At 37.8% G+C, this 15,593-nt stretch overlaps 1 protein-coding gene across 1 annotated transcript in view; it reads right to left on the bottom strand.

Annotated features, from left to right (window-relative positions):
- Window positions 1-2,285: 2,285 nt before the first annotated feature.
- Window positions 2,286-15,593, bottom strand: part of LOC124258957 (argininosuccinate lyase-like) — a 35,480-nt gene continuing 22,172 nt past the window's right edge. Inside the window, 12 exon segments of the mRNA XM_046693026.1 lie at window positions 2,286-2,752; window positions 3,095-5,108; window positions 6,150-6,256; window positions 7,304-7,384; window positions 8,266-8,349; window positions 8,895-8,954; window positions 10,447-10,531; window positions 11,155-11,269; window positions 11,584-11,646; window positions 12,116-12,168; window positions 13,877-13,954; window positions 14,959-15,036. Coding sequence (XP_046548982.1) covers window positions 4,964-5,108; window positions 6,150-6,256; window positions 7,304-7,384; window positions 8,266-8,349; window positions 8,895-8,954; window positions 10,447-10,531; window positions 11,155-11,269; window positions 11,584-11,646; window positions 12,116-12,168; window positions 13,877-13,954; window positions 14,959-15,036 — 949 coding nt within the window. The 3' untranslated portion in view covers window positions 2,286-2,752; window positions 3,095-4,963.

The raw sequence follows: 15,593 nt of genomic DNA on the forward strand, positions 1-15,593 counted from the left end.
TATCACGCTGAAGGCCGGGTTCGATCCCCGGTGGAGGCACCTAGGTTCGGGTGCCGAGGCACATTTGCGCAGTATCCTTGGACAAGATACCTACATCCAAATTGTCTCAGTTCACCCAGCTGTAAAATGGGGTCTCAGTTCACCCAGCTGTAAAATGGGTACCCGTGAATATGTGATGGCAATGTGAGTGTTTAGTTCATTGCGCCTAACAGGCAGCATGGCTGTATGATCCCCAGGGAGTTGAAAAAGTATCGGAAAGTACCATAGTTTCCTATGTAATGTACGTCGTGCCGTGAGCAGGCAATGTGTTTGGATATGAGCGCCATATAAGCAGACTATTACTTTCACAACCTAGACTATTTCCTTTGCGGTCAGACTTAAGAACAGTACCCTAGGGTTATGGCAAACTCAAGAGACCACTAATTTTAGATCGACGAGACCATACTTTGTCGAAACCATTTCCACTTAAAGACGGCCAGTGCTCAAGACAAATAGAGCATTTAGCTATATCAAACAGTTCATAATATGTGTTCGTTAATTATATCATAGTTTATTGTACCGCCACTGTTTTCATCTGCCGTATATCTCACTGACAAGGCAAGCAGGATGACCCTCTCAACTGTATTTGTGGAGAAATATGCTCCATGATATCCGCATATTGACTGATTCTTGACTGTATTTGCGTTGCGTCACTTTTATGATGATACATGGGCATTACAAAAACATTTTTAGTCATCCCAAAATCTTGGCGTTGCAACTTTCTTTCATAAAAGCTGTGCAGTTTGTGACAATGATAATAAATTGTGTTCTTTTTTTAAAACTTGTTTATTAGTACATTTAACCATCACAACTCCAAGTATCCACATGATGTAGCTTGTCAGGCTTAAAAAAAGTGAACTAAATTGCAAGTTTTTAACCATTCCACCAGTGATATGCATTCAATCATTAAACAGATGGCTTACGTTTAATCATTCAACAAGACAAACGTTTAATCATTCAAAAAATGACTTGCACTTAATCATTAAACAAGCCACATAATCAAGCACTTAATCATTAAACAAACCACATAATCAAGCACGTAATCATTAAACAAAATGACTTGCACTTAATCATTAAAACAAACCACATAATCAAGCACTTAATCATTAAACAAATGACTTACACTTAATCATTAAACAAATGACTTGCATTAATCATTAAACATAATCTTGCACTTAATCATTAAACAAACCACATAATCAAGCACTTAATCATTAAACAAGCCACATAATCAAACACAACTTGCACTTAATCATTAAACAAACCACATGATCAAGCACTTAATCATTAAACAAATGACTTGCACTTAATCATTAAACAAATGACTTGCACTTAATCATTAAACAAGCCACATAATCAAGCACTTAATCATTAAACAAGCCACATAATCAAGCACTTAATCATTAAACAAGCCACATAATCAAGCACTTAATCATTAAACAAGCCACATAATCAAGCACTTAATCATTAAACAAGCCACATAATGAAGCACTTAATCATTAAACAAATGACTTGCACTTAATCATTAAACAAATGACATAATCAAGCACTTAATCATTAAACAAATGAAGTACACTTAATCATTAAACAAATGACTTACGTTTAATCATTAAACAAACCACATAATCAAACATTTAATCATTAAAACAAAATGACTTGCACTTAATCATTAAACAAGCCACATAATCAAGCACTTAATCATTAAACAAACCACATAATCAAACACTTAATCATTAAACAAATGACTTGCACTTAATCCTTAAACAAGCCACATAATCAAGCACTTAATCATTAAACAAATGACTTGCACTTACGTTTAATCATTAAACAAAATAAGCACTTAATCATTAAACAAACCACATGATCAAGCACTTAATCATTAAACAAGCCACATAATCAAGCACTTAATCATTAAACAAACACATAATCAAGCACTTAATCATTAAACAAGCCACATAATCAAGCACTTAATCATTAAACAAGCCACATAATCAAACACTTAATCATTAAACAAGCCACATAACTTGCACTTAATCATTAAACAAACCACATAATCAAACACTTAATCATTAAACAAATGACTTGCACTTAATCCTTAAACAAGCACTTAATCATTAAACAAACCACATAATCAAACACTTAATCATTAAACAAATGACTTACACTTAATCGTATAACAACCTTATCAAGTACTAAATCATTAAGGAAATGACTTACATTTAATTATGAAAACACATAAGCCACACTTCAACAAATCACTGGCATTTAATTATTCAACATGTTACAAGCATACACTGGGTGCTCAACTAACAAACACTATCATGATTTAAGCAGCATCAATGGAAGCAATTTGAACACATGAACAAACCAAAAGATCTGGGTATACATTATATATCTCTGTAAAATATATGCCTTGTGACTAGTTAATGTTAGCTTCTGTGAAACCCCACACAGTATATTAAGTACACGTAAAACAAACCACAATAGTCTTAAGTATAGATAATGAAAATGTATGCCACATGATGGACTTGGAAGACTAAGCATTATTCATAAAAAATGAAACATGAAACTAAACTGAAGACAGTCCGTTCCTTATTGCTATGTTTGTTTAATCAAGACATAAACAACTGATGCACTTTTGTCTATTAATCGATGCCTGTTTGCATAATGCTATGACTGTGTCCCTGTGTAACTTTTGTGTTTGATTGGCATTCTAGAAGTTGCTGACCGCCTCCATGGTGTAGTGGTTAGAGCGTCCGCCCAGAGAGCAGAAGGTCGCGGGTTCGATCCCCAACCGCGTCATACCCAAAGACGTTAAAATATGGTACTTGTTGGTCCCTGCCTGGCGCTACAAGGCTCGGAGTCAGTATAATGTGTCTGAGTGGGGTATTCATGCTTCACTGCGGCATAGTATCTCAGTGAGCTAGCACTATAAAACCAGCTTCAGTCTGGGCTAGTAAAAGCAGCCGCACATACACATACACACGCATGCACGTCGTCATATGAGCGAAATATTCTCAAGCACGACGTTAAACCCAATTTCACCTCACCTCACCTAGAAGTTGGTGAGTCAACAATAGTTGTCATCCATAAAGTTGTATGTTTCATTTGTAACTTTTGTGATGGGGTTTAGGATTATTACTGATTTTTTATCGATAACTGAGCTCCGATTATTGATTTGCATATTGCACGATATAACCAGCACTACAAATGTAGCTTATTATATCCATAAAATACGAAACCCTAAATCAATCCAATCAACCCTCATACATATCAAAGTCAACATTAACTGATGATGATAGCCTTGATTATTGAGCAGGTTGCGCACAATTTACTCTTAGCAATGTTGAAAAATATCACAGGACATTTCACAGATGGTAACTATGTAGGGAAGCGAACTCAGACCTGTAGCAAGACAGTCTGACACATTAACCTCTAGGCTACCCTTTCCCAAGTACGGATGCAGAATGTGGCCAATGGATATACATTTTATGTCAGTGTACTTGTTAACATTGAGCATGTGTTTTGTACTATACTGAGAGAAACAAATAAAGGAACACAGGAAAATTCAAGCGTTCCTTTAATATTTTTCAATTTTCATCACCAGCTTTGAATAGCACTGTGGGAGGAAATCTGAAAATAAATAAAGGAATACTGCCATGAAGTGGTGTTCCTTTATTTGTTTACCTGAGTATATAAATGACAAACTTTAAATCTTTGTTGACAACCTCTGTGTTTAGGATGGATGTTACAACCTTCACATGTTTAAGTTATACTGCACAAACCTTTACATGATGATATATTAAACAAATCAGACAGTTCAATGAGACAGTCACATGCATATATCAATGTTATGCATATACAATTAATTAAATTTGATGAAATCATCAAACTGATCACAAATACTGAAAAAATATCTCTCTCCTTAATAAGTGTAAACAAAATACCCCTTTGGTCCTCATAAATATATTTTGGCTCTCAGTCTGTTGAGATAACAAAAACCAACAATAAAAACAGCGCCAAGGTACTGAAGTTCACCTTTCTAAGTTAACACATCAAGACAGAATTTATAACAAGTCATTCTGACAAGGTGTAAATTGTAACAATGACAACAATTTTTCAAATTCAGTAGGATTGACATGATGGTGCACATTTTATTTACTGACATGAAAATAACAGAAATAATAAAATACAGTTTTCCAAGTCACATGGTCTGCATATCAGCTATAAGCCCATCTGCGTAGGGAATCGCCAGTTGGCCCTTCCAGTGTTTGGTGAATAGTCAATCCAATTCTTTGTCTTATATCAAGTGAGTGAGTGAGAACGGTTTTACGAGTCTTTTGGCAATATTCCAGCAAAATCATGGCAGGGACACCAGAAATTGGCTTCACACACTGTACCCATGTGGGGAATCAAACCCGGGTCTTCGAAGTGACAAGCAAACACATTAACCACTAGGCTACCTGCTCCTTATATCAAGACTTACTGTTACTTCTGTACCTGTGATGTGGAAATAAATAGGTTTCTTTGGAGACATTTAGTACAGGAACAAGGTGAGATGGAAGGAATTATACTAAAGTATAAGAAAGGATGACGGGCTGATGAATATAATATAGGCAGTGTAGTGCAAAATAAATATTTAACTTATATTAGTACATGAAGCTTTCACCCTTTCCTTTTTCTCACAAACTTTGATTTAAGCTTTTTCTTTTTGAGTCTAAAATTGAAAGTTACAACCCGACCTGGACCTTACAGACCACAAAGGTAAAAGTACACTTCCCAGGGAGTGGAAAACTCAAGGCAAAGTATTCTTCCCAGGGAGTGGAGAACTCAAGGCAAAGCACATCTTAACCTTCACCATAGATCTACTTGTTCTGCTGTCACTGGACAATGTCTAGAGAGCCTCTTACAGAGGAATGTATGTTTAAAGTTGGCAGCTACGGAGCCAGGTCTCCAGGTTCGAGATCTGTTTCTCTACACTTGACTTGGCGGTTCCTCCGTACGCGGTATACTGGTCCACGGAGTTCTCGTAGTTCCAGACATCTGCCACATCACTCTCAAACAGAGGGCTGCCGGAATAAACATGACTGAATAAGTAAGATTGGCTGTCAATTGTTTATACAATAATAAATAATATAATCTTAATATGTGAGGTGTCAAAAGTTGCAGATGTTTTCTTACGAAATGAAACTTTACAAATGTGGTGCTGAGAAGCAGAATAAATAAGATGAATATTACATTTAAACCAACAATCATCAGATCCTGGTACGTGTAAGGGTTGCAACTCTGCACAGATTGGGGCACTTCTCAGCACTGGCTGCTTTATCCCCACATGTAAGGATAGTCAACTCACCACAGATGATTTACTGAAGAAAGTATATCTATGCATTGAAAATGTTAATAAAGACCTAAAAATGGTAATGAACAAGCCATCCATTTGAGAACAGCAAGTGAGTTTGCATGCTGTTTATACCACGCAAGCAATATTCCAGTAATATCTCCGTGGAGGACACCAAATGGGATTCATACACTAGAACCACACACTGAACCTTGGCCCATGGCGTTATGAACGAACATATTAACACCCTGACTGCCCCATCACCCCTAAAATGGAACACTGACTGACTGAGTTTTAGTTTTACGCCGCTTTTAGCAATATTCCAGCAACATCATAGCGGGGGACACCAGAAATGGGCTTCACACATTGTACCCATGTGGAGATTCGAACCCGGGTCCTCGGCGTGACGAGCCAACGCTTTAACCACTAGGCTACCCCACCGCCCCCTAAAATGGAACAAGTCCTGAGGAACTATTTCAGATAAATCTACCAGAAAATTAATTTTAATTGAACACCATATAACATGCTAATTTAAATCCTCACTACATTATTTCGTTTTGGACCAAAATGTTGCATCCATAGAAAAACGTCAATGCAGTATCAATCTTGATTATTCCTTTTGAAATTCCCCATGGCATTGATAGATATAGCTCATCAAAATCTGGTCATGCAAAAATGACAAATTCTCTGCAAAATATTCTAACAAATAAATGACAGGGTTTAACAAATAAACATTGTGTGCAACCCTCTGGAATGGTTGACATGTTTGTACCTGACAGTCTTGAGGTCGTCCAAGAGGAGTTTCTCCATGACACAACCTTTTTTCTCCGCCAGTGCCACGCAGCCTCCGGCCAGGGAGTGGGCCTCGCGGAACGGAACCTGTACAGGGAAACAGAGAATCTAACTGATATCAACGAATGATATAAAATGTATCAACTCACGAAATAATATGCATTAACTATGTCAAATGTATCAACTGACAATATCAAATGTATCAATGTATCAATTGACAATATCACTTGTATCAAATGACGATATCAAATGTATCAACTGACAATATCACTTGTATCAAATGATGATATCAAATGTATCAACTGACAATAACAAATGTATCAACTCTGATAGATAACAGTTAATACTTTTATTGCTGAGTGTTGATAATTTTGATGTCATAAGACACGGGGCTGAGATTCTAATTATCTCTTTGACTTAAGGGGCGGTGGGGTAGCCTAGTGGTTAAAGCGTTACTTTTCGTCGCTGAAGACCGGATTGATTCTGACAATATGGGTACAATGTGTATCAAGCCCATTTCTGGTGTCCCCAAATGATGCGTGATATTGCTGGAATATTGCTAAAGCGTAAAACCATACTCAGTCAGTTAGTCGGCTTTGAATTAGTTACTATGCTATCACAAGTACAATACAAAATTAAACTCTCCCCTCTTAAAAGGGTTACACTCAATGCTACTTATTAGTGTTAAGTGAAAGAGTGAGTGAGTGAGTTTAGTTTTACGCCGCTTTTAGCAATATTCCAGCAATATCACGGCGGGGGACACCAGAAATGGGCTTAACACATTGTGCCCATGTGGGGAATCGAACCCGGGTCTTCGGCGTGACGAGCGAACGCTTTAACCACTAGGCTACCCCACCGACCTAATGCAAAGCACTGTGATTCAGTTTCTGGAAGCCAGTTTCAAGTGATAAAACTGTGTTCCTCACACATCATGGTCCAGTGACATCAACAGGGTCTTGTAGTTTAACAACATATTCATCAATCTTCCAGCTATATGACATCGGTATGTAGTTAATGGAGTCTGGACCAGACAATCTAATGATTGTCATCACGACTATCGATCTTCACACCAGGTGATTGATTAGGTTTAGGACACTGATATTAATAAGAAAATGTGAAACATGGATACATTACCCCTTTTCTGACGAGGTAGTACGCCACATCCGTCGCCAGCATGTCTGAGCTGAGTGCTGCACTCATGGAATCCGGGTAGATCTACAACAAGTCAACAGTCGGATTTGTACCGCTTTCATCAATAATCCTTCAACATCACGGGGACATTCATGGGGACATCAAACCCATATCATCAGAAAATTAGCGAGAAAAGCCAATATCCTACTGCCTCAGTAAGGCTGAAGATAGATACACTTTGTCCTCAGACATGGACCTTTTCTAGACAGGGAGTTTGTTTTGGAATTCTGGAGCCATATTCATTTTCAGGTTTTCCTGAAGCAATATTCCAGAATAGTCAATATACTTTCAGGCTCAGTGCTGTTGTCAGCAATAATCTCAGTCATTTTCAGGTTTTCCTGCTGTTGTCAGCAATATCTCAGTCATTTTTAGGTTTTCCTGCTGTTGTCAGCAATATCTCAGTCATTTTCAGGTTTTCCTGCTGTTGTCAGCAATATCTCAGTCATTTTTAGGTTTTCCTGCTGTTGTCAGCAATATCTCAGTCATACTCAGCAATATCTCAGTCATTTTCAGGTTTTCCTGCTGTTGTCAGCAATATCTCAGTCATTTTCAGGTTTTCCTGCTGTTGTCAGCAATATCTCAGTCATTTTCAGGTTTTCCTGCTGTTGTCAGCAATATCTCAGTCATTTTCAGGTTTTCCTGCTGTTGTCAGCAATATCTCAGTCATTTTCAGGTTTTCCTGCTGTTGTCAGCAATATCTCAGTCATTTTCAGGTTTTCCTGCTGTTGTCAGCAATATCTCAGTCATTTTCAGGTTTTCCTGCCATTGAAGTTTTTCTTTTGCTGCAGCCATGTTCAGGTTTTTCTGCTGTTGTCAGCAATATTACAGCAATTTTCATCAAGGGTCATTCAAACTGAGTTTTGCTTGACAAATATAAGCTTCGTTCAATGCAAATGGTAACATACCTTAAGTGTAGACAGGACACCTGTCGCCACCTGCAGAATGCCAGCCAGGGTGTCATAGGTGTCGAACATTGCCTCCTTGTCTTCCTACAGCAATACAATAACATTCAGTTCAATGTGTGTACATATGAATATTTCCAGTTCAGTATGTACGAAAGCCCAGAGGGGCCAAAATGATTTTTTTAATTTTCTGTTTTAAAAATTGGTAATAACCACTTTTTTCCTTCTAATTATCACTTTTTTCTTGTAATTTCACTTAATTACCACTTTTTTCTGGTAATTACCACTTTTGAAACTAGTAATTACCACTTTTTTCTGGTAATTATCACTTTTAAAACTAGTAATTACCACTTTTTTCTGGTAATTACCACATTTTTTTACCACAACTTTGCAATACAGATACTGGTATTACATTACTTTTGATACATTTTTCTAAAAGTTTAACACCCAAATGTCATGCTTTCCAATTTAAAAAACTCACATCTTATATGACGAGCAGTTGTGCTGTACTCGATTTATTTGATATAAGGAGCAGTGTTTGACAGGCTTGAAGTTGTCAACCAGCATGTGTTCTGTACCACAATGGACTTCACTACTGGTCACTCAAGAGTTCTAGCTGGCCTGTACATTACCTGCAGGTCCTTGTTGTAGGTGCTGGGGATCCCCTTCAGGGACATCATGAACCCCGAACACTGCAACATCATCAACAATACATCACATGTGGAACTCATCACACCTGTCAGCAAGATGCAGTGTTGAGCCTGACCTGACAACCGCAGAATCCGATATACGTGGGGTAGCAATGACTTTGACTGAAGTTGTGGCTATATGTGACATGTGAAGACCTGTTAATTTTCTTTTTCTGAATGTTTGTTAATAATTTCAAAGCCCACTGAAATGTGTGTTTAATTTTATTCCATGGGTACAATGGGTCAGACAGACATTTTACAGGACCCACTGTCCTGTTATGTGAAACACTGGAACACTGCTAATGGTTGAGACCTCTATCTATCCATACAAGGAAATGTTTTTCCAATGCTAATCTTGGATCACAGAATAAGGCAGTATATGAAATAAGGCCCATCTGACTGCCAGAGACGGGACAAATTTCTGACCGATGGTCTAAATTCAAAGCTAGCCAGCCCAAAGGTCCGGTAAAATATTCAGATAACATGTTACATACATCTGAGTAAATTCACCACATCATGAAATCTATTTTACAAATTGAGCTTTACATTTACACTTGACTATCGTATCACAAGCTCAAAGCACTGCGTTGACATATGTTATCACTAAAACAGCGACACCGATCGATGCATGGAGTTTTGCAAATTGTCTGGTCTGGTTAAATCCATTTTTGGCTGGTAACATTTTGAAGTTACCAGCCCTGATGTCTGGCTGGGTGTTTGGCTTATTTCATACTGGAATATGGGCGTGACACACTAATCCCTGTTTATCACAACTTGACCCATTTAATCATTATTTCATAATGCAACACATTTCCAAGGAACTCATCGACTGAAGTAGTCATGGAAACGATGATGAGTCAGTGTTGTTTCACACCACTGTCAGCAATAATCCTGCTACAGTGATACCTGTCTAAACCAGCACAACGCACCACACGGGACCGAAATTAAATGTCGGTTTAGACAGGGTGCCGGATTAGACAGTGACAATCATTTTCCGTTGTAAAATGGCGGGACCAAAACGTTATGCCGGTTTTGACAGTGTGCCAGATTAGACAGGTGCTGGTGTTGGCAGGTTTCACTGTATATCGCTGTGGCCCGTAAATAATCAAGTCCAACTGCTGCCATAAGAAATGATCAATACCACTGTAGCACAATGACATCTTACAGATTCAAATAAATCAAATGTGTTTTTGATATCATAGGTCATAGACATCATATTTTTGTATGACATGATTAAATATCGAGATAAAAATAGAAGAAATAGGATCAAATTGGATCAGTCATCATACCATCCACCATTCTTATTGTCCGATTACTTAGGCTGAAGAAATCCTGCCAAGGAGGACAGTTGCCCAGTCCCCGTGTCCGTCACGGCCGAGGGAGCAGGGACTGACATAATTAGATAGTTGGTGCAAAACATTAATCGCTCTGGATCAGTGCCCCTTTTATTCCTAACTCACAACAGACACCATAGCATAACTACTTTTCCACATACATTTCCGAACAGTCTTCCAGATTTCCCGCGGATGAGTTCCAAACTGTCCGAGTTCTTCTTCTGGGGCATCAGGCTGCTCCCTGTGCTGTTGAAGGCAACACATGCTCACCATGTTAACAGCACATGTATCGTACATTACCTCACAGACTACATCAGTTAGCAAACCTGACACTGAATGTACATCTACAAAGTACTCACTTGAAATCATAAATACTGAAATATAATGAACATCTACAAATTTTTGCCTTGGAAACACAAGGCCAGATGTGCAACTTATCGTGTGGTTAAATATTTTTAACTGAGACATATTTGCAACACAAAAGAAGATTCATTTCTTTCTCAGAAGACAAATATTGACTAGCACATCAGCTAGTGTGGCATCCTGGTATTGGTTACAAGAAATGTGCGACAAGACATGAAGGAATGGTTCTCACAATGCTCTGGGAATGTTATCTACATGGTATCTTGATAATTCTGCATGCAATCTACTGATAACTCTGATTTAAATTATTCTGTTCTGAAAAAAACCCAAACAAAATAAACCCCCACTGATTGAATTATTTTATTCTGAAAAACCTCCACGACTGAATTACTCTATACTCTGACACTCATCCACATGACCACAGCCATCACCTTCTCGTCCCCTCATTCTGAATCATTCTGTTCTAAAACAACCTTTACCAACGGAATCATTCTCTTCCCACTAACCTGTATGCGTCTGAGAGCGTGACGAAGTTGAACTCCTTGGTGGAGTAGAGGATGAGGTCTTCCGCCCAGCGGCTGAGGTGAGTGCTGAGCAGTGAGGCCCAGAACAGGAACTCCACTGGAACATGGCCGACATAGACTCAGCACCAGATAAACAGTTGCCCAAACTTGGTGTATCTGGGGATTTCTTGCATAATTGGCTTCTAATTCAGTAATACCTTATAAGATGACCATGATTATTGGAATAAGTCACAAATTTTAGCTACCCCCTACCTTTGATATCTGATCTAATGTACAGTAAATCAAGAACACAAAATCCCAAATAAGGCAATTTAGGTGAAATGGGTCACTTCAATAAGAATCATTTTCTGTGTCTGAATTATAAGAAGTCAGGCAGAAATTCATTTCATTGTAGGAACAAGGACCACTAACCGACAAAGTCTCGGTCGCTGACCGCATCCAAACTGTTTCCTGTCACCTCCCCCAGGCCAAGTTCTGAAACAATATAACATCGATGACATCATTGACTGCAAACAATATAACATCGATGACATCATTGACTGCAGTAATGGAACACATGACCTGCTGACTCTGATCTGTTATCAGCCAATCAGGAAACAATGATTTGCTTACAATTGTGGCATAACTTGTTTTCAGTCTATGGAAAAATAAACGGAAAGGAAACAGCTTGTTTAGTTGTTTAAAATGCCACTGAATCACTTTCAGTTATACATAAGGTGTGTATTTCTTGTAACATATGTTATGTTTGGGATTACACTTTCTTAGTAAAGTACAAATTCTAGTACTTTTTTGGATTGAGCCCCATCCGGGATTGGAACCCATAACCTCAGTGTCATGCACCTAATCACCAGCACACAAAGTCAGCCGCCTAACCTGCTCAGCCATCGTGACTTCCACAAAAAAGTACTAGAATTTGTACCTTACACAGAAATGCTCCTTTTACCTTTAGCAAGGAAGTCTCTGTCCACACCGAATGGGTTCCCAGCCAGCGCCCCACTAAACAACAAGAGACAGATTGGTTCAACATCACTTTGAATCAAAACTGCACAAGCATGGTGCTGATGAACCTAAACACATCATTGGGAATTCAAATCTATACTACCCATCAAAAGTTTAGACTCACTAGTGTAAATGTAGCCACTTACTTCAGTCAACTGTTCTAAACTACATTTTGCAAAATATTCCATAAAGTTTAAAGATACTGTTTACACATGCACTGATGTATTGTAAACAAAATTGTAACACTGAAAAGATTATTGTCATGAGTTCAATAAATGATGAAATTCAGTGAAATTTGACTAATTCTTATAGTCTGTTTGCAGTGAAAACGTACCGATGAGTTTCACTTTAAACAAAAAAATAAATCGAATAAAGTGAAATTAAGATTGCGAATCCTCATAATTTTACATTGCCAATTGAACATTTAAATCTCAGAATTTTATTCAACTTAAGATAAAAGTTGTTTACCCATTTCCGGTGTCCCCCGCCGTGATATTGCTGGAATATTGCTAAAAGCGGCGTAAAACCAAACTCAGTCAGTCAGTAAAAGTTGTTTAACAAATGATCATAGTTTCAAATTGCTATTATTGGTTTGTAGTACAGGGGGGTACACACATTAAGTGAAACACCGAGAACAAGTAGGGTTGGTCTAAGTTAACGCTCATCACGCCTACCAGCACGTGCATTTGTTTCACTGTTCCAACTACTGCGCTTATCCCCTTGTAATACAACCCAATAATAGCGATGTGAATCTATGCTCGTTTGTTAAACAACTTTTATCCTAAGTTGAATAAAATTCTGAGATTTAAATGTTTAATTGGTAAGGTAAAATTATGAGTATTTCACAATCTTAATTTAACGTTATTTGATTTACATTTTTGTTTAAAGTAAAATTCATCGGTACGTTTTCACTGCAAACAGACTATAACAAAACTTTACACCAAAACGCAGCTGTTCACATGCACGATATTTGCACATGCTTTACAGCAAATTGATGCATGATCCTTGTGCAATTAATATGCATAAGCTTTGCAGTTGGTTTCCCCCAAGTTAGTGGAGAAATACATCTTCGATGTAACCATACATATATACATAACATATAGTGAGTGCTTTAAGTGAGTCTGAACTTTTGATGGGTAGAAAAGAATCAGAGCTATAAGGGACACAACTCCGTAATGCAAACTGTGGGGCCTTCCCTGTGCACCTCTGTAAGATCAGTGAAATCATTTTCAATCTCAATACAAGATGACTGTTATAATGTGTTAAAAACACGAAACGCTTCTTCATTGTTTTCACAAGAACATATAACTTAACTCTTAATTAACATATACTTTATGAAGTTAACACAATGTCAACCTGTAGGCCGACAATTATTACCCAAGTCAATGGATCAGTGTAGCTGCAGTTTCTATTCTCAACACCACTGAAAATCATACATGGACAATATTTTTATGCACTGTTTTAATAACATGGTTTACTGCAGTCCAACGATTTAGTACATAAGCATTCCCTGAAGGTCTTAAGCAACCATGTTTGTCAATGTGTCAGTCAGATGATTGCCTTGCCCTGAGTCACAATTTTTCAAACTGTCGTCACATAGCTGGAATACTGATTGTGGTTAAACAACAAATTAAGTACACAAACATATCATCTTGTACTTCAAATTAACAGCTTACTCTCTTCAGGGGAGACAACTCTTACTGACCTGCCAAGAGGCAATACTGCTGTTCTCTCTCTCAGCTGGTCTAATCTCTTCAGATCTCGCTGCAACATCCATCCATAGCTGAGCACAACACGGATGAAGAAGGGGATATAAACGTATATTAAATGAGTTGGTTTAAATGACACTTTAAACATTATTTCACTCAAGTCATGGTTTGCCAGTTTAATGAACAGGAATGCAATTCAGGAACATTTATCAGTTCATGAAAAGTATAATCATGGTCATGGTGCTGACGTAATGCTTCGACCACGTTTATAGCAATGAAACAAAAGAGGTGCACCACAAAATGTTTTGAAGACATTTACTACAGGAAAACATAGTTTCTAATACTACAACTTTTTTGCTAATTACTTCATTGCATAATAATTATTATTTTTTAAATCAAGTTACAGTAGAACACGGATATAACGAACTCCAAGGGACCACGAAATTTAGTTCGCTATATCCGGTGTTCGTTATTCACATTTGACCGCCATCTTGGATTGTAGAGATGTAGAGACACGTATATGCTGAGGCTACAAATATTTATTCTTGTACATGTACATTGACATAACATTAAAATTCTGAATTTATCATTCACAGACATTACATGTTTAACAATCACAACAATATCAACAATACGTTTGCCTGCCATAGTGACGAGAGTGAACGAAGACCTGTATACCAGTCAAGCTTTTAAACACGACATGTTTGTTTTGTTAAACACGTTAATGACCATCGCAACAATGTTGATTCGCCGCCAACAAGGTTGATGTATACCGCTAAGTGGCTGAGCTGACACTGAGTGAGTTCGCTAATCACGTCGTTAGTTGGGCTTGGGGTAGTAAATCAGTTTCGCTATAACAGTTAATTAAGCTACTCACGAAGTTCAAGTTATTCGCTGTATAATTTTAATGATATTATAAAGGACTGTTGACGGACTTTTAGATTTGTTCGCTATATCCGCTTGTACGCTTATATCCGTGTTCGCTATATCCGTGTTCTACTGTATTTTCTTTATGACTATTAGTTGATTTTTTCAGAAATTACTTTCCTAGGCCTGTTTTAGATTTACAGAGTTTTACCTTAGCAACCAGTGGCTCCATCTGATTGGCTGTGCTCTCTGTAAGTGAGTGTAACCAGGAAGTAAGATGTCAATTTCTCTGAAATATATTCAAATCCAGTTACTGGAAACATTCAATGAAAGAAAAGCAAGCATCATTTACTGGGCTTCATGTCAATATACAGATTTGTTTGTTATTTAACGCCGGACTCAGCAATATTCAGGATGAGACAATCCAGTGATCAACAGCATGAGCATCGATTCAATACAGACAGCAAAGTAAAGCATCCTCTGTACAATGCTATTACTTCACAAACACGTTTACAGTAAAGCCGTCTTCAACAACCAGTCAAGACATGGCATGGTTCAAACTAAATTAAAGCAGTGAGTGTTCTGTTTCCATAATACAAAGCCTTATTTCTCATGGAAATAATCGCACAGCTCTTCTGCCACATTAATTCACACAAAATACAAATAACTGCACAGAGCTGGGCCTCACTCAACAATATTCCAGCTATATGATAGCAGCCTTTAGATATACAAGTCTGGACCAGACAATCCAGTGATTGATATTATGAACAATAATCCATGCTCAGGGACTATGAGTGAGTGAGTGAGTGAGTTTAGTTTTATGCCACACTGAGCAATATTCCAGCT

The sequence above is a fragment of the Haliotis rubra genome, unplaced genomic scaffold, assembly GCF_003918875.1.
Source record: "Haliotis rubra isolate DU_JTF1 unplaced genomic scaffold, ASM391887v1 Scf704, whole genome shotgun sequence".
Classification (NCBI taxonomy): domain Eukaryota; kingdom Metazoa; phylum Mollusca; class Gastropoda; order Lepetellida; family Haliotidae; genus Haliotis; species Haliotis rubra.